This window comes from Cyanistes caeruleus, unplaced genomic scaffold, assembly GCF_971803275.1.
Source record: "Cyanistes caeruleus unplaced genomic scaffold, bCyaCae1.hap1.1 HAP1_SCAFFOLD_360, whole genome shotgun sequence".
NCBI classification, from domain to species: domain Eukaryota; kingdom Metazoa; phylum Chordata; class Aves; order Passeriformes; family Paridae; genus Cyanistes; species Cyanistes caeruleus.
This window is the reverse complement of record NW_028256121.1, coordinates 1-18,548: the sequence shown is the minus strand read 5'-3', so window position 1 is coordinate 18,548 and position 18,548 is coordinate 1. Positions and strand designations below refer to the sequence as shown.

At 52.5% G+C, this 18,548-nt stretch overlaps 1 protein-coding gene and 2 long non-coding RNA genes across 16 annotated transcripts; 2 read left to right on the top strand and 1 right to left on the bottom strand.

The window, feature by feature from the left end:
• Positions 1 to 4,829: 4,829 nt before the first annotated feature.
• LOC147645407 (uncharacterized) lies at positions 4,830 to 10,975 on the bottom strand. Its single transcript, XR_015282376.1, has 4 exons — positions 8,250 to 10,975; positions 6,819 to 7,201; positions 6,094 to 6,234; positions 4,830 to 5,368 (listed from the first exon to the last, which is right to left on the bottom strand). It is a non-coding gene; the product is annotated as an uncharacterized LOC147645407 (long non-coding RNA).
• Positions 5,363 to 6,817, top strand: LOC147645408 (uncharacterized). The gene is made up of 2 exons (XR_015282375.1): positions 5,363 to 5,915; positions 6,224 to 6,817. It is a non-coding gene; the product is annotated as an uncharacterized LOC147645408 (long non-coding RNA).
• LOC147645406 (maestro heat-like repeat-containing protein family member 7) lies at positions 10,614 to 17,255 on the top strand. 14 transcript variants are annotated; one of them, XR_015282368.1, is made up of 17 exons: positions 10,614 to 11,401; positions 11,593 to 11,734; positions 12,063 to 12,127; positions 12,249 to 12,680; positions 12,757 to 12,905; positions 13,163 to 13,310; positions 13,522 to 13,712; positions 13,795 to 13,932; positions 14,212 to 14,326; positions 14,499 to 14,636; positions 14,869 to 15,045; positions 15,179 to 15,334; positions 15,494 to 15,595; positions 15,960 to 16,062; positions 16,297 to 16,353; positions 16,662 to 17,024; positions 17,165 to 17,255. XR_015282368.1 is itself a non-coding variant. In XM_086874646.1 (16 exons), exons 2-16 carry the CDS (start codon positions 11,617 to 11,619, stop codon positions 16,706 to 16,708), a joined length of 2,136 nt encoding a protein of 711 aa, XP_086730772.1. In that variant the 5' UTR covers positions 11,031 to 11,401; positions 11,593 to 11,616; the 3' UTR covers positions 16,709 to 17,255. The 14 variants fall into 14 exon arrangements, 5 of the variants coding, with proteins under 5 accessions (XP_086730772.1, XP_086730774.1, XP_086730771.1 ...); XR_015282374.1 differs by having other exon boundaries at positions 11,034 to 11,401; positions 11,637 to 11,734; positions 12,069 to 12,127; XR_015282370.1 differs by having other exon boundaries at positions 11,036 to 11,401; positions 12,069 to 12,127.
• Positions 17,256 to 18,548: the final 1,293 nt, after the last annotated feature.

Here is an 18,548-nt window from a genome sequence, read left to right as displayed (position 1 = left end):
TTATTCTGGGGGCGGTTGGCACTTCCCTGAGAGGGAACATTCGATGCCCATTTTCTGTCTCTCCCCATTCTCCATTCCCTATTTTTGATTTCCACCGAGTCCTGCTTGCAGGAGGGGAACTGGAGTTTGCGGGAGGTTTTCCCCTCATTGCTGGCGGGATGTCTGCCGCAGCTAAGTGACTCAGAGGGTTCCCTTCTGATACTTTTGGTGGTCCCAGCTGTGGTGGCCGGACCGGGATTTGTGGAGGGGGTAAGCCCCATCCTTGCGCCAACACCGACTCCAAAGAGGGTGCGGTGGCTGGGTTTTCTGCAGGTGGGGGGGTAGTGAGGGTTTCCAGCACTACTCCCGGTGGTTGAGGGGAGCGTGCTTCTGCTAGTTGCCCCATGGAACCCTCGGGTGCTGATGGTACTACTTGGTCCATCACCGGAGGCTCTACTGGCCCGCGGTACGGAGGGGGTAAGTGATCCAGGGGTTCCCAGGTCTCTGTTTTACGTTCGTTTTTCTGTTTCACTGGAAACAGCCGTACTTTGGTATTTAACCAGAGTTTGGCATATTCTTTCTCCTCAGCGTCTGATGAGACCTTTTTCTCTATGTGTGCGAGTAATTCCCTGCACGTCCATTTATCAAATGTCCCCAATACTGGCCAAGTGAGACAGTTTCTTAATTCCTGTCCTCCCCAAATCTCGGCACAGTAATAAATCATTTTTGCCTTGGATTTCCCTTGTTTTTCGGGACAACTTTCCCAATTTCTCAACATCCACCCTAAAGGACTCTCCGGAGGGATGTCTAGCATTTGTTTTGATTCCTCCGATGGGCTTTTCTCGTTATCTAGTTTTTGCGCTCTACTTTTTCTCTGTCCCATTTTCTTACGATTCTTACCTGCTCTGCGTTGTGTTCGTCTTTCTGTTTTCGCTTCCGAAAGTCCTAGATCGCACCAATACTTACCTCTCGGTTAGCTGTACCGGGGTTTTCTCAGTGTTTTCGACTTTCTAAATCTTTTTGGCTGAGAGAGTTTACCAGTTCCAGAGCTCGACTGGACGTTCCTTCCTCTCTCAGCCCCCCTTTGATCGGTCCCCTGAGACTCCCTTTAGCCTCAGGCTTTACAAGTAAGGAAAGAGAGACCCTTTCACACAGAATCGCTTCCTTCGCGGCCGGCCAATTCCCTCGCGGGAAGATGGAAACGCGGCCTTGAAGTCCACACTCGCTTCGTGACCAGGTCACGTCTCTCACAAACTCGCCCGATCACCCGCTCAACCTCACAGTACTTACAGCAATTTCCTGCGAGGGCGTCTTCGTGCACGTATGACTTTTTATGAGCTACCAAGCCGCGGCTTTCCCGAAGGCTCCCGCCTTCCCGAGCTCTCTGGATCCGTTTCCTCTTTATTATGGCTTTTTCCTCAGCCTAAATTTGGTTCGGCAATCGGAGCGAACTGTGGAGGGTCTCTGCTCCCCAGGCCGCTGAAATCAGCGGGGGTACCCCCCTGGACAGCGAGATTCTCCCACAGTTTCTTCCGATCCGAGTCACGACACCAATCTGTTATAAATGCAACGGCAGATTAAAGATTAACAAAGATAAATTTATTATAAATTAACAAAACAGCAAAACAGCGAGGAAAAACCACAATAAATAAGCAGCGCAGCGCTGGGTGGATAGGGTCTATACGCAAGGTATAGGTGTTCCCAAATCCACGTCTGAGGGTTCTCTGGCCTGGGTTTTTATAGGGATTTTATGTCCCCAGGCTAGAATTCCAACCAGTTTCCATTCACCAAGTGTCCCTGATTGTCGGGTGAATGGATTTCCTGGCCTAGAACATTGAATCAGTAAGTGTCCGGGCAGAGTCTCCTCAAATGCAAAGTGAGTCTGTATGTATTTTAACATATTTCATCACAGCAGAATCGAGGGATCCGGGCTAGCGCCGATGGATATCTCGGAGGAGTAGTCTCTTCTTTGTCTTTCTTGATTGAGTTTCTGTAGTTTGGGTTTGGCGGGTGTGGTGTTCGATTCTGGCAACGACCATTTTCCTGGGGCTCGTCCCTTTTGTCTTGCTTGATGGTCTCCGGCCGAAATCGGCCGGGCGTTGCCTTTATCTGGAGGTAGACTTTCAGGCTAGTTCTTTTGTTTCTATGATGGCCTGTGTCCTGTCCTTTCCTCCGAGTTGATGAGCCTGCTGAAGCTTGTTATCGGGGGGGTTTTTTTGCAATCCGTGACTTTGGAAAAGGAATTCTGCCTCGACCTGGAGGAGAATTCCTTATTCCATATTTTCATTAGTTATACTTACACATACTTTATTTAAACCTCTTATTCCGAATTTTTATTCACCCAATTCTTTATTACACTCTTTTCCCTGTTGTCCCTCAAAGGCTTTTCTAACATTTTGCCCTCGGGGCGCTCCCTCCTTTATCCCTTTGATTATCAAATTACGATAATCATTCATACTTCCCCTCCCAACTTCATCATTCTGGTTCCAATCAGGAGGTGCAGTTGGCAATTTCTCTTCTCCTGGTGGGCCTTGTTGGTTTTCTCTTTCCCATATTTTTATCCCAGCAGTTCTAATCATATCTCTTTCCTCTTGGGAAAATATTATTTTCATTATTGATTGCATTTCTTCCCAAGTGAAAATATTGGGCCCTAGGAATTGATCTAATTGTTCAGCCGTAGCTATAGGGTCTTCTAATAGCCCTTTAATCTCCTTTTTGAAATTCCTAACTTCTGTAGAAGTCAAAGGAGCATTCACAAATCCCATTCCCCCCTGGACTCCTCCCATAGGTACTTCTCGTAATGGGAATAAATTGATTTCTTGGTTCCACTCTCCCTGTCTATCTGTTTTTACACCCCCCTTCCCTTGTTTTGTATTAGTGTTGGTAACATAGAGATTATCAGGCTGCTTTTGAGCTTTAATTGCTCCCCTTGTGTTCTGATATGGTGCCGCTTCATTAAGAAGAGATGTTATCTGGGCGGCAGGCGCTGAACCCTCCAAAGGAAAAGAGGCAGAAACAGAGCCCGGCAGGGAAGCTGGAATCCCTAGTGCAGAAGGAGTGAGGGCGGGGCCTGGCAGTGAAGCCAGGGCCGCCTGTGCCGAGCTGCTGGGGTCCGGCAGTGAATCCGGGGCTGCCAGGGCAGGGATGCTGAAGCCCGGCAATGAAGCCGGGGCCGCCAGGGCGGGTGGAGCAGAAGCCAGAGTCGGGACACCCAGCGCTCTCCCCGGTTCGAAGCGGGGAGCAGGAGTTCCCGGGGCGGGTGGAATTCCCAGCATCAGCGGGGGTGGGAGGATTCCCAGCGCCATTGGAGGCGGAGGAATTCCCGGAGGCTGGGGAACCCCTGCGGCTGGCTGCAGCGGGGGGGCTCCCTGTGCCAGCGATGGAGGTAAAGCATCCAGGGGGTCCCATTTTTATTTATTTTCTGTTTGCTCAACCTCTGGAGTTTTAGGTACTTTAAAAAATCTGGCTCCCAGAGGTTCTGTGTTTCTTAGCCAGCAAGAGGCATATTCTCTTTCTTCTGGATTAAATGGCTCTTTTGAATTCACAAATATATTTAGAGCCTGACAGATCCAAGCCTCAGAGGACCCGTATTTTGGCCAGTAGACATGATCAGGTCTAATTTCCTTTTTTATCCACTCCTTCATGCAAAATTGGATCATTTTTACTTTGTCTTTCCCCTTTGTATCAGGATCTGAATCCCAATTTGCTAGCTTGATCCCGAGGGGACTATCTTGAGGTATCTCCTCTGGTATTTTATTAATTCTTTTTTTTCTTAAGGCCAGCTTACTGGTTCTCTGTCCCATTTTTCCAAGTGTTCTCTGTTTCAACCTACTCCTTTAAGTACCACTATTTAGAACACCAATTGTACTATTTTAGAATACCAATTCCACTCCTTTAAAACACCAGTTCACTTCTTTAAAATACCTATTTTAACTCCCTTAAAAAAACAAACCACAAGTTCACTTCTTTAAAACACTAATTACCCTTCACAGCACCACCAACAAAAACCAACAAACCCCAAATCTTTCTTTCAATGTTCTTGTTACAGTCCACCTTCCCCCCCGCCCCCAAGATACAGTTATACACGATCTCTCATTCACACATGCATTCTCATTTCTTTAATAGGTTTTTCTCACTCATTTTTCACTCACACCAAGACAATACAATAATAAGGTACCTTGAATGTTGTTGGCCAACCCTCCCAGATTTTCTTGGGTACTGTATCCCACACTTCCCGTGGTTTGCACCCTCAACCTGGCAATATTCCCGGGGATTTATTATTTTTTTATCCCCTTTTTGTCCCGTCTCCTAGTACACTGGACTTAGGAGAACTCCCGACTCCTTCCTTTCCAGGGGTTCAACCCCTCCCTGAGACCCCAGTCTCAGTAACCCCGGGGGGATTCTCTCACTCCTTTTTCTTTTGCTTCGTCCAAATCCCGGCCTATTTTCTCACGAAAGATAGGAATCGCGGTACTATGGACTCCGCTCTCGCTCCGCAGGTCTGGGGTAACCAGCTTGGGTCTCATTCACACACATTCATCCCCCTGTTTCCACCCCCCTGATCAGTACTTACCAATTCCTGTTCAGGTGCTGAAAGATTATGGGGTTTTGAAGGAGCGCTTTATTACCTTTATTATTATTTTTTTTATTTTTCTTTGCTTTACTTGTCTCTCTCTTGTCCTCTGGGTGTTGTCCTGCTACCACCGATGACACCAGAACAGCCAAAGCGGATTACCAAAACTGTCAGGGAAGCGCCTTCCCCCGCCTGGAATCTCCTGGTTTCCCCGGGGCGAGGTGTTTAATCCGAGACGAGCCCCCAATTTCTGTGAAAAACAAAGTTCACTCCTGTAAAATTTTAAAAATGTTTAATAAAGACAGCAAGAGACATAAAGTAAAGCAAAGAGATACGGCCGGGTGCCTTGGCATGCTGCCAAGAGCACACCTGGTATTTCAGGAGTGTCCTTTTTATCCCATCCTTGCTGTGAGAGGTTAATGCATATTCAAGCATATCCCCTCCCTGGTTCCACCTTCTTGGATCATTTTTTTTTCAATTTTATTTTCTGCTGGTCAGCATAATTTTTGCTGGTCTAGCTGATCAGCATTATTTTGGAGTTTTTTGGTTTCCTTTCTGCTGCAGATGGTCACTTGTTGATAAGAGTCCAGGCCCCTTATACTTCCTCAGAGAGCAGATGGGCTTCATCTCTTTCCCCCTTCACAACGTCCTGGTACCGGCTTTTTGGTAACAGTTTGCTCTCCATTTCCTGCTGCTGGTAATAGCCTGTTTTCCACAGCTTGATCCTCCCATTGTCTTCCCTGTTGGAGTTATCTTGCCTTCTCCAGATGAGACATATCCTTACCATTCAGAATTCCTATCTAAGCCTATATCTTGCTAAGGGAAAAGAATATAGTGAAAGCATATATTTATCAGAATAATTGTGAAAAGCCAATATTTACAACATGAATTCACAACAGTTACATTTATCACACTTGAGAAAACTAACAAACTGTCAGGCCGATGGATTTATTACAGGCCTGCAGCAGTGTTGCTTGCAAAGGGTTGAACAGATTGTCAAACTGTTGGACACAGTCAGGTTCCTCGGTGGGTCACGAGCCCGGGCTGGCTCCCCACCCCGCCGCAGCTTGGCCCCAGCCCCGGCTGCTGCCCCGGCTGTGGCACCCAGGCCCGGCGCCCTGGAGCCCCGGTTGCCCTCGGGGCTGCTGCTGCCAGCCTCTGGCAGCCGTGCCCTTGGGCTGAGTCAGGATGCGGCACGGGCCCGGGCTGAGCCCTGCCGGGCCAGGAGGCCGTGTGGCCACAGGGCTGGCAGCCCCGCTGGCAGGGAGCTGTGCTGCTGGGACGCTGACAGGCTCTGTGTTCCCAGAGATGGTCGGGATGTTCATCAGAGGGCAGAAGGAAGACCTCCAGGTCCTCAATGAGGGTGAGTGAGAGCAGCGGGCGGTCAGGGCGGGGCTGGCAGGGGGCAGTTGCCATGCCTGGGCAGGGAGTTGCAATCCCTGGCCCAGCTGCAGAGTGCTTCGTTCCTTGTGTGGCTGAGGGCTGGTATGGGCAGAGAATAGAGACATTTCAGGGACATGGGTGGGATTTGTGGCCAGCACCTTCTGGCTGATCCTGTTGTCCGGTCCTCTCTTGTGGCCATCGCAAGAGCCAGGTGGAATGTCCTTGGCAGGAATGTCTCCTCGGATCCCTGCAGAGGCATGCCCTGACCGTGGCTCTCCTCTGTTTCAGCCCTTCAAGCCCTGAGGAAGACACCAGTCCATCCCACTGTAGTCTAAATATTCAAGCCCAGTTCGCCAGTGAACGAGTGCCTCAAGAACAGCACCAGGAGACACTGAAGAGGACACCGCCTTCCAGTCCCAGTGGAGATCCAGGCACAGCTGACACAGCTGAGCCTGTGGGATGCTCATGGGACTTCAGCCCTCTCCCTGCTTGTAGATTGTCCCAGCCTCCAGCCCTCAGACTCTGCCCATCCCCTTTTTTTCCCTTTACTCTTCCTCCCTTGTGACAGCTCCTTACCTCCAGCCCGCAGACTCTGCCCATCTCCTTTTTTTCCCTTTACTCTTCCTCCCTTGTGACAGCTCCTTACCTCCAGCCCTCATACCATTCCCATCCCCTTTTTTCCCTTTACTCTTCCTCCCTTGTGACTACTCCTTACCTCCAGCCCTTGTACCATGACCATCCCCTTTTTTTCCCTTTACTCTTCCTCCTTTGTGACAGCTCCTTACCTCCAGCCCTCATACCATTCCCATCCCCTTCTTTTCCTTTCCAGCTCATCCCTTTGCTTCGCCTTCCATTAATAAACAGTTTGACTTTTTCACTCTACCTGCACCTGTGTGGAGCTGAAGCGGCACAAATCCGGAGCTCTGTGACACACGGGCCCCTCCTGCCATTCTCTTCTGAACCGTGTTTTGTGCACAGACGCAGAGGAAGGAGCGCAGATCAGGCTGGAAAGGTCCCTGTGCTGAAGGTCCAGTTCCACAGCATTGTGGAGTTAAAGGTCTTTCTGAAGGCCAGTAGTGAGTGGGACAAGGAGCCTGTGTGTGTCAGGGACCAAAGTTGTGCCTAACGCCCTGCCATATCTGGTCCTCTGTTGTGCACATCAACAGGATGATGAAGAACATAGAATGAAGGAAACCTTAAGGGTTAACTGCTGGGAATTTGACCCTTAAGAGGAACAATGGATTGATCAATTGATGGGAAGTTAACCTGTGAAAGAGGAACAGTAACAATGAGACTGTTATTGGCATGGTGACCTTACCTCATGTACTGGCCAAGGATGAGATGACATGGTAACTGGGAAAATTCTACTCCAGTGGAGAAGATAGGAGGCTTGGTTCTGCAGTGGAGAGGCAAGAAGGTCAAAATGCACGACTATTTGATGCAGGGGATGCCCTGAAGGTGCGCGGCCTGCCTGCCCCTCCCACTGGAGCACCTTGCTCCATCTCCTGCTGCTGCTCAGTGGCTTTTCACCAATCCAGGGGTTGGTATGTATTATTTGCAACAGCAACTAATAAAATAAAATTTGCTTTGCAATTTTGTGCACGGGCATCTTCCAGAACCCATGGTGTTATTGGCAATGAGGACAGGATGGCCAGAGCACAAAAACTGATGATTTTTGAGCATGTGTGAGTGAAAAATGGATGCACGTTTGAGTGTGGGTAAGAGAACAGGGACAGGGTTTGGGCAGTGCCTGCTCAGTGGGGCACACAGCTGCCCTAGGACAGTCTGTTCCATGGTCAGCGGGTCATTTGCTTGCAATTTCATGCTGCCTGGCCACCTGTGGCCAAAGGACAGTCTACTTTAGGACAAGCATGCAATCTGCTTAAAGGAATGAAAATTAGTGTCCTGATGGGGTCTCTTGTGCTTTATATGGGCCAACCCTTAAAGCCCAGGATAGGGAATATTATCCTAGAGGGATGCCCAAAGGGATGGAAAGCCTACGGTCATGGAACAGCATCCCTGTATCTGTGGGCTACCAGAATGTGGCAACAACTGTCTCACCTTGGGAAATGCCCTGCTTTACGCCTCACTGGAGTTGCAGATTTTTGGCAAATTGAATGCAGACAGTTTTACTAACTTCAAATTTATCAGCACAAGGAATAACCCTAGAGCTTGGTGGGTCAATGCCACAATACTGTGTGTGTGGATTTAGCACAGCGTGATTTTTGGTAGCAGGGGAGGGCCACAGAAGCAGCTTCTGTGAGAAAACAGAGGAGAGAGAGAGGGCCCTTGCTTCCAAACTAAAGCAGCCTACCTTTAGAGGACTGCACCCGTCTCGCTTTGAGACAAGTTAGGAGGAAATGTTCTGAAAGGGGCGTCTCCTCTAAAGAAAGGTAGGTTTCGGCACTCTCTCCCTGCTTGGGGACAAAGGTGTAGGAAAACATTTTAGTAGAGCAAAAGCATGATATTTCAGTAAAAGCCTGTCTGCACAACACAGCTTTCAATCCAGGCTACAATTCTAAAGACAGTGTCTTGAAACTCTCCTGGAACAGTGAGAATAAAGAAAAACAATGGCATTGGGTACATGGAAAAGAATGTAAAACAAATATGTTTTAACCAATAGTAGCTTGTTAAGCCCCGGGAACCCTGTAGGACCCTATAAAATTGTGCTAAAGATAGAAATAAACAACATTTGCTATACCTCTATGAGGACTCAGTGAATTTTTGGAGTGGTTTTCCATTACAGACGTACAGAAAATGTGCCTTTATCTGTAGTGCCTGGCTCTGACACCCAAGAGAGCACTAAATTTAAAACAACACCATGGAAATAACTTTTAAAGTTAAGTAGAGAAACTGGGAAAATGAGTGTGCAAGTTAGAGTTTTCTTAAGTCACTGGGTGAGAGAGTTTAAGGTTTAAGCTATTTTAGAAAATAAGAGACAAGATGGAGAACTTAAGGCATTGTCCCTTTCTCCTTCTTCTTCCATCATCTTCTTCTTTTAAGGGTTTTAGATAATAATGAGTGATTGGATAGAAAATGCCACAGTGCAGCGCACAGGTGCCAGGTCATTGGGTCACTAAGAAAAAGAACTTACTTGGCACTTGATTATTGGACACATAGACATAGAAAAGACCTTGAAGAGATTGTTCTTTCTCCATTTTGCACCTCTCCACCATAGTCTATGTAGCTCCTTGTACTCTGTATACATGTAATATAGATAAGGCAAGAAGAAACAACCAAGTCCAAACATGAGGAAACAGCCTCTCTCTCATCAATCTCAGTCCTGGGGAAAGAACCCAACCACCAGTGTCACCTCGACACCTACAGGTCACGGCCAATGGTGTTACCTCAGGATACAGCAGCCCTGAGGGGTCTTCCCAGAGCTGTCTGATGCTCCCCACTCCTTGTGGCACCAGTTGCTTTCCTGTGCAATGTTCTACCTGCCCCAAGAGTAAAGAGGGAGCTGGAGAAAGAGCATGCCAGGCTGCTCTCGATCCTTTCCCAGCAATGCTGGTTAAGTGGAGAAGTCCCAGCTGGCTCAAATGTGTAAATGTAAGAGCCATGCACTGGAAGGGTCAGTGGGAAGGATGATCCAGGAACCATTGGCCTGGCAGCCTGAGCTTGCTACTGGGGAAGGGTTTGGAGTAAATCCTGCTGAGTGCCATCCCATGGCATGTGCAGGGAACCAGGGGGTCTGCTGGAGGATGGGAAAGCTCTGGGGAGGGATGGGGACAGCTGGGGGGTCCTGGTGGGGTGTTGAGGAGTTCTGTGAGCATGTTTTGGGGCCGTTTGTGTTGGTGGGCATATTGGGGAAGGAGTTGTCTGGAAGTGAGAGGTCTAGGATGGAATTTGAGTCAGTTTGACGGCAAGATCCATGGTTTAGCACAGCTTTGGTTATGGAGGACATAAGAAATATCTACGACTTTTCTTGTTAGTGGTCCCGGTTCTCATGCAAAGAAGAGGGGAGAGCTGTACTGTACTGGCCACTTAGATATCTGTACCAGGCGGAGAATTAGCCTTTTTACAATTTACTCAGTTGTTTGGACTACTTTTGTAATACTGAGTGGACTTTCATTCCTTGAGAGCTTTAATCCTTCAGAGAATTAGGATATTATCATCCCTCCATAGAAAACCAAAGGTTTGCAAACCAAAGAATGTCCATTTTTTTAGCCTCTCTGGAGTGTTATATTTTGTAAAGTGACTCTCAATGGATAACATTAAGGCAAAGGACTTGCTGCTTTGAGATGGAAATCAAACTTGCAAATCTTTCACATTCTCCGGCCATTCCAATTAATTGGTGAATCTGCAACTTTTTGGAACTACTTGATTGGAGCAATGGGGAAGCTCTCACGAATTGAGGATTCTTAAATGCCAGATCCTTCTGTGCCTTCCCCACAAAGATGTTTTATAGCTGCAGGAAATGACATCAATGGGAAAATAATTCCCACATGTAATTAATCTGACTAAGACTAAGCATTGCCAGCAGTTGCTCCAGGAGTTCCTGCCAACAGACCCTGCAGGAAGGAGCACAGCCCCCAGTGCATGTGGGCTTTGGCTGCCCTCTGGCACAGAAGCCCCCCAGGAGCACAGGAGACGAGCACCAGCACTGCCAGGGATGGCTCGGGGTGGGGGGTGGCAGCTCTGCCTTGGTGAGGACTCTGCCACACCTGCTGATCTCAGTGCTGGCCGCGCCCCAGGGCTCAGAGCAGCATTTGTGCCTTGGCCCAGATGTTCCTTGTCTGTGTCACACCTGCGGGTTTAGAATGGCCACCAGCTGGGACGTGTCCCAAGGAGGCCGTGCCAGCTTCTGTTCAAGCCCCCGTGCCCTTCCTGCTGCGGCTGTGTCAGCAGCCCTGGGGGCCCCTTCTGCTGCCCTGAGCCCACAGAGCAGGGCAGCGTTTGCTGATGGTTTGAGGCATTCCTAAAAATCCTGTCAGGCTGTCTTAGACACTTTGGGCAAGGGATTCCTTCCAAGCTGGGCCACTTTGGGGGGGAAGGGGGCAGCCCCAGGGCAGAGGGCAGTGTGTGCAAGGGCCCTTTGTGACACATGGTCACCGTGGAATGGAAGGGGACAGGCTGTCCAAGGGCCCTTTGTGACACGTGGTGACATAGGAGCTGGCGGTGACAGGACCACGCCACAGTGCCCAGTGCACGCGACGGGACAGGACGCGCTAGAGCGGTGCTGTGAGGAGCCCCCGCACAGCACACTCCTTTGTGTCTGACCCGGAGCTTTTCCAAGGCTTTACTGCTACAGGTGACCTCGTGGAAAGACTGCGGGACTTGGTGTCCCGTGGCTTTCCCGAGGCTTTTCTTTTGCAGGTGCCTGCGAGGCCAGACTGCGGGACTTGGTGTCCCGTGGCTTTCCTGAGGCTTTTCTTTTGCAGGTGCCCGCAAGGCCAGACTGCGAGACTTGTAACCTGGAGCTTTTCTGAGGCATCTCCCACCCTTCCGGCCTCTGCCCTCAAGGTGAGACTGTGGGACTTAGTGAGCACAATCATTTACGAGGAGTCTCCGGTCATTGTGGCAGGAGCCCTCAAGACCAAACTGCAGGACTTGCTGTCCTGTAGCCTTGCTGAGGCTTCTCTGTCTCAGGTGCCTTCAAGGCACAACTGCAGGACTTGTTGACTCAGAGATTTCCCAAGGCATCTCTCTTTAAGGTGCCTTCAAGGCAAGATTGTGTCATGGCGGGCAGATTCCTTAGCCTGTTCAAGGTGTTCAGGGGGAAAAGAAAGACGGACCCTGGAGCTGCCCCAGCACAACTGCCTGAAGAGCCAGAGCAGTTCCAGCCACAGCAGGATGGTGAGTGGCAGAGCTAGGCCACAGGGCTGATGGCTGCAGCCAGCTAGGCCCCATCCCATCCCATCCCATCCCATCCCATCCCATCCCATCCCATCCCATCCCGTCCCGTCCCGTCCCGTCCCGTCCCGTCCCGTCCCGTCCCGTCCCATTCCATGTACTGTGGACATTCCCATGGACAGGACAGAAGAGGGGATGGGGCTGATTCCCGGCACTGGCTGTGATCCATCCCCTGAACCAACCCAGGGCTGTCCCTGCCAGGGGAATGCACAGCTGGGCTGTGTTCTCTGGCCTCTCCCGCAACCCCTCAGCTCTGGCTGCTCTTTGCCAGATGCAGCCATGGACGGGACACAAGAGCAGGACCCAGCCCGTGGCCGTTTCCACAGAGCAGCGCAGGTACCTGCAGCCATCCCCACCTGGGCTGGGCCTGCTGGCACTGCTCAGCCCAGCAGCGCACTTGGAGCAAGCACGCCATGGAACATGCCTCTCTTCCCCGTCCTTTGTCCTGCTTGCACAGAGGTTCCGGAAGTTCCTGGGCATTCGGCGTAGAAAGAACAACACCACAGCAGCAACTGAGTGTGCAGCTGAGCCTGACTCCGGGCTGACCGAGCTCCAGGCAGAGCCTGATGTCAGCCCAGATTCAGCTGAGCACTCAGAAGATTCTGCTGCTGCAGTGAATGATGAGAGCACAAAGGATGACATGGCAGTGACAGAGAACGTGGCCATTCCAAACTCAGAGACTCAGGGCATTGCAGATGCTGACATCACACCTGCTCCCACTCTGAGTCAGGAACTCATAATGGAAAATTTCAAGGACAATTATGTTTCTTGTGAGCAGCAGGTACCCAGCCTGGCACCAGAACTGGAGGCCTCCCAGGATCATGTGCCCCCTCAAGCCACATCCACAGGGGCCCCTCAGCCTTTGAGGCCAGCAGAGCATGACAGGAAGGTAAACACTTCTTGGGGGAAGCTGGGGAAGTTGCTGCCTTGAACAGCACTCCAAGTCTTCCCCATGCCTCCTCCAGGTGCCAACTATTGTAAGAAGCATTCACCAGAGTCTCGTGTCCCGTGTCACTGTGGATGTCAGGCAGCAAATTGACATTATAAGGCTGGCTGAAGAACACCCTGTCGATGTGGCGCTGACCCTCCTGCGCTGTGCCCCATCGTGTGACAGGTATGGGGCCCACGTGTCTTGAGAGCTCAGGGCTCCCCAGCCTTTGGAGCCCATCGCCCTGCACAGCCTGTCCATTGGGGTCTGCCCAACAGGCAGAGAGGTCCAGGTGCCTCGGGCCCCTCTGTTTCCTGAGGCTGCTGCCAATGCTCCCTCCCTGCCCCTCAGGGCACCAGGACTCTGTCACCTGGGACCCCACAGCTGTGTAGGGCATGGTGCTGTGACTGAGACACCCCTGACACAGAGCTCTGATCCCACAGAGCTGCTGCAATGATGTGGAGAACCATAGGATCGTCAGGACCTACAGTGGAGAAAGTGCTGCCAGCACTGCTCTATGTGATGGAGAACTGGCCCCTTTGCAGCATCTGCACCTCTGATGGGGACGACAAGGACGTTTTTCCCCTGACTGTGAGTTTCTGGAGCTGGCCGTTGATCAACCATCGGTTGCTTCTCCAACAGCTCTCTATCCTCTCCCTGCCTCTGGGAGCGCTGGGCTGAAACCTGGCCTAGGGGCAGGTTCAGGGGGCACCAGGCCTGCTGCTCCCCCTGTGCCTCCCCTCGGGCCCTGCCCCATGGACACCTCGGCACTGAGCGCTGTCTTTGGGTGCTTCTTTTGCAGGCAACTGTGGCGCTCTGGCTGATTATCCAAGTGCCTGAATGCCACGAGGCAATGATCCTTTATTCTGCTCGCCTGTTTGTGGCTCTGCTGTTCCATGTTGTCATCACCACCCAGCAGATGCCACCAGTGGAAGTTGACAGCATCTGGAGAGCATGCCGGGAGCAACACCGCCTTCCCAGCAACCCCAACAGGTGCCAGTCCTCCTGTCCTTCCCGTGCCCTTGTGGCCGGCACCAGTGTGCCCAGTGTGACCTGGGCTTTGCTGTGCACACAGGTTTGCAGTGCAGGCCATGAAGGCTCTGCTCTGCCGACTGCGATGTGACAATGAGCTGATGGCTATGGAGCGCAAGCGTGGCTGGGACACGCTGCTCTGTGCCGACACCCAGCACTATGCCGTGGGTCTGCTGGCCAGGTGAGACTCCCTTCTCGCCACTGCCTCTGACATTTGTGCCCTGTGCCCAGGCTGCCCCTCATAGTCCCCACTGTCCCGGCCAGAGGGCCTCATGACTCAGGGATGGCCAAGTAGACTGGAAAAAGCGGAGAGAGGAGGGTGCCCAGAAGGAGCCACCTCCCAAAGCACTTCCAGTTCCTCCAGGGATGCTGGGGAAAGGCTGGACACGTCTGTGAGTCATTCCTGGGAGAGGTTTGTCCTCCCCACCTCAGGCTCTTGGTGCCACGTTCCCCCTGACAGGGAGATGCGCCGTGTCTTGATCCCCTTCTGTTCCCGCATTGCACTCCAGCTGCTCAGGGCACTCATCTGGGAGGAGCCATGCTGGGATCTGCCCTTACTGGCATTCCTTGTGGAGGTGAGCCTGACGGTCAGCTCTACCTGGCTGATCTGCCTGCCAGCCCTGTCCCCTTGCATGGTCACAACTGCCTGGGATGTTGCCTGCGCCCTGTGCTGCTGCCTGGGCCCAGCCCTGCACAGTTCCAGGCTCCTGCCGGCTGGGTCCCCTGTCACTGCCCTGTGCCTTTCAGGTCCTCGAGTGTTTGGATTTGTCTAAATATGGTGACGGTGTCCTGGAAATCGTGTCAAGGCACCTGCAGAGCGAGTGCAGGCAGAGGCGTCACCTGGCGCTCCGAGGCCTCGTGGTGCTCAGCAAGGATCCCTCGATGGTGAGAACGGGGCAGCGGCTGAAGCTGTGCTGGGGAAAGCAGCCCCTTGGGCTGGCTGGGCTTCAGGAGCTCAGGCAGCTGCTCCCAGCTCTCCTGCCTCACCTGCCTGAGTGCTTTGGGACAGGCCTTTGGCCTCTGGGCCCGGCAGCAGCAGGGTGTGGCTGCAGTGCCAGGGTGGTGTTGGCGATGCAGCCGTTCAGGGCTTCCCAGCACAGCCTTGTTTTCCACACAGGCCACAAGAATGTGCAGCCTGTCTCGAAGCCTTCAGAAGCTGTTGGGTGATGCAGACGGAGACATTGTTGGCATGACCCTCCGTGTATTCAATAATATGCTCAACAATAAAGACATCGTGATATCCAGCAGCACTGCCCCAAAGCTGGCTGAGGCACTCCTGCTGCTCTTTGACCACGTAAGGCTCTGCACCCTCAGCCACAGGCACTGGCTGCTGCCCAGAAACTTTGTGTCTTACAGATTTCTGGGCCTTTGCCCAGGTGAGCCTGGAGGAATTGGTATTAAGGTCTTTTTCTCTTCTTTCCCTCCAGGACCACAGCCATGTGCAGTTGCTCTCCCTTGACCTCTTCTTCAAGGTGATGGATTTGGTAGTGGATGAGGGAAAAAAGCCCCTGGAGAAGATTTTGATCCAGAGCCTGCTTCCACTCTACTTCCACTGCCATGATGAGAACCGGCGCGTGGCGAAGGTCAGCTTTGGTGTGATGTTGGTGCATCCCTGGGAGGGGCATCGGCTTTCTCCTGCCCTGGAACCTCCCAGGTTACAGCTTCTTCTGGGCCCTGTCACCCAGACAAGAGTCCTGTGCCCTGGGCTGCAGTGCCATCTCTGCATCTCTGCTGCTCTCCAGGCCTCTCGGGAAACACTGCTTCGTGTGGCCGAGTTCCTAAAGATGAGGAATCTCAAGCAACTGGTAAAGAAGGAGCAGCTGTCCAAGTTTCCCGAGTGTCTGGTACGGACGGCCTGGAGAAGCCCAAGCCACAGTCCCGGATGTTCACTGTGTGGGGCTGGAAGCTGTGGCGCCTGCCCGGTGCTGCACCCAGGGGCTCCAGCCGGCGCCCCACACGCCGCTCCCTTCCCTGGGAAACAAAGGTTCTTCTCCAGGCTCCTGCGGCCCTGAGCGGGGCTGCGGGGCTGGGTGGCACCGCAGCTCCCCGGGCAGCAGCCGGCCCTCTGCCCCCTCCAGAGCCCGGCGCCAGCGGCTGCTGGCCGGGCCTCAAAACAGGGCGGGCACGGGAGGCCGGGGCTGGCCACAGGCAGTGCCCGGCCGAGGGGCAGAGCCCGCACCAACCCTTCCCTCCTGCCGCTCTCTCCAGCTGGCACAGGACAGGAGCCGAGCAGCCGAGCACCTGCGCCGGGCCCGGCCATACCTGGACAGCCCACAGGAGCCCCTGCAAGAGGAGGCTGTCAGGTTCATCGGTGAGCCATGAGCCGTGAGGCGGCAGCAGCACCCGGGCCCGGTGCCCTGGAGCCCCGGCTGCCCTCGGGGCTGCTGCTGCCGGCCTCTGGCAGCCGTGCCCTTGGGCTGAGTCAGGATGCGGCACGGGCCCGGGCTGAGCCCTGCCGGGCCAGGAGGCCGTGTGGCCACAGGGCTGGCAGCCCCGCTGGCAGGGAGCTGTGCTGCTGGGACGCTGACAGGCTCTGTGTTCCCAGAGATGGTCGGGATGTTCATCAGAGGGCAGAAGGAAGACCTCCAGGTCCTCAATGAGGGTGAGTGAGAGCAGCGGGCGGTCAGGGCGGGGCTGGCAGGGGGCAGTTGCCATGCCTGGGCAGGGAGTTGCAATCCCTGGCCCAGCTGCAGAGTGCTTCGTTCCTTGTGTGGCTGAGGGCTGGTATGGGCAGAGAATAGAGACATTTCAGGGACATGGGTGGGATTTGTGGCCAGCACCTTCTGGCTGATCCTGTTGTCCGGTCCTCTCTTGTGGCCATCGCAAGAGCCAGGTGGAATGTCCTTGGCAGGAATGTCTCCTCGGATCCCTGCAGAGGCATGCCCTGACCGTGGCTCTCCTCTGTTTCAGCCCTTCAAGCCCTGAGGAAGACACCAGTCCATCCCACTGTAGTCTAAATATTCAAGCCCAGTTCGCCAGTGAACGAGTGCCTCAAGAACAGCACCAGGAGACACTGAAGAGGACACCGCCTTCCAGTCCCAGTGGAGATCCAGGCACAGCTGACACAGCTGAGCCTGTGGGATGCTCATGGGACTTCAGCCCTCTCCCTGCTTGTAGATTGTCCCAGCCTCCAGCCCTCAGACTCTGCCCATCCCCTTTTTTTCCCTTTACTCTTCCTCCCTTGTGACAGCTCCTTACCTCCAGCCCGCAGACTCTGCCCATCTCCTTTTTTTCCCTTTACTCTTCCTCCCTTGTGACAGCTCCTTACCTCCAGCCCTCATACCATTCCCATCCCCTTTTTTCCCTTTACTCTTCCTCCCTTTTGACTACTCCTTACCTCCAGCCCTTGTACCATGACCATCCCCTTTTTTTCCCTTTACTCTTCCTCCTTTGTGACAGCTCCTTACCTCCAGCCCTCATACCATTCCCATCCCCTTTTTTTCCTTTCCAGCTCATCCCTTTGCTTCGCCTTCCATTAATAAACAGTTTGACTTTTTCACTCTACCTGCACCTGTGTGGAGCTGAAGCGGCACAAATCCGGAGCTCTGTGACACACAGGCCCCTCCTGCCATTCTCTTCTGAACCGTGTTTTGTGCACAGACGCAGAGGAAGGAGCGCAGATCAGGCTGGAAAGGTCCCTGTGCTGAAGGTCCAGTTCCACAGCATTGTGGAGTTAAAGGTCTTTCTGAAGGCCAGTAGTGAGTGGGACAAGGAGCCTGTGTGTGTCAGGGACCAAAGTTGTGCCTAACGCCCTGCCATATCTGGTCCTCTGTTGTGCACATCAACAGGATGATGAAGAACATAGAATGAAGGAAACCTTAAGGGTTAACTGCTGGGAATTTGACCCTTAAGAGGAACAATGGATTGATCAATTGATGGGAAGTTAACCTGTGAAAGAGGAACAGTAACAATGAGACTGTTATTGGCATGGTGACCTTACCTCATGTACTGGCCAAGGATGAGATGACATGGTAACTGGGAAAATTCTACTCCAGTGGAGAAGATAGGAGGCTTGGTTCTGCAGTGGAGAGGCAAGAAGGTCAAAATGCACGACTATTTGATGCAGGGGATGCCCTGAAGGTGCGCGGCCTGCCTGCCCCTCCCACTGGAGCACCTTGCTCCATCTCCTGCTGCTGCTCAGTGGCTTTTCACCAATCCAGGGGTTGGTATGTATTTGTATTTGTTCTGGTTTATTGTATATTTGGGAGAAAACCCACGTGGCCCCTTTCTCCCACCCCTCAACTGGTTTGGGCAGAGATTTTTCTGAGCGAAATGTAAAAAACCTGTTTATTTCACAGGCAATGCACTACCCAGCAGAAGAATGAACAATATCAAATTACAAAACCTCTCGCCGCTCCGAAGAGATGACAAATTCAGAGGGTCTCCCTTCTTTGGGTATTCGGTGTGTTGTCAATCTCTGTGGTGCTGGAAAATGCTGCTGCCCAGGCTGGGCTCCTGGTGTTCCACGGGTGCAAGCTCCTGCTGCTCCCTCAAGTCCCCAGTCCAGAGGAGGTTCGATCCATTCCAAGGAAAAGGGAAAGAAAGCAGTCCAGGAAGACTTCTCTGCTCCGGCTAGTTGGAAAGGCAAGGTGATCTCTCTCTTGTTCTTTGTCTGTGCTGTAGTCAAAAACCCCATCCTGGGATGTGGGGGGAGCAAGTATAGTCTCTGATAAAAAGACTCGGTGCTTCTTCTCCACTCACTTTTACTCTTAGATGAAGTTTTAAGGATACAAAACGTATTTCTGGAGGATGAGGAGGAGGACGAGGATGAGGAGGAGGAGGACGAGGAGGACGAGT

Excerpts from the sequence above, each read along its gene's own strand:
- LOC147645406 (XM_086874643.1), top strand. The coding sequence starts at position 11,617 with ATGGCGGGCAGATTCCTTAGCCTGTTCAAGGTGTTCAGGGGGAAAAGA. Across the intron at positions 13,311-13,521 it reads AGGACGTTTTTCCCCTGACT|GCAACTGTGGCGCTCTGGCT; the intron begins GTGAGTTTCTGG and ends CTTCTTTTGCAG. Across the intron at positions 15,335-15,436 it reads AGAACCGGCGCGTGGCGAAG|ACAAGAGTCCTGTGCCCTGG; the intron begins GTCAGCTTTGGT and ends CCTGTCACCCAG.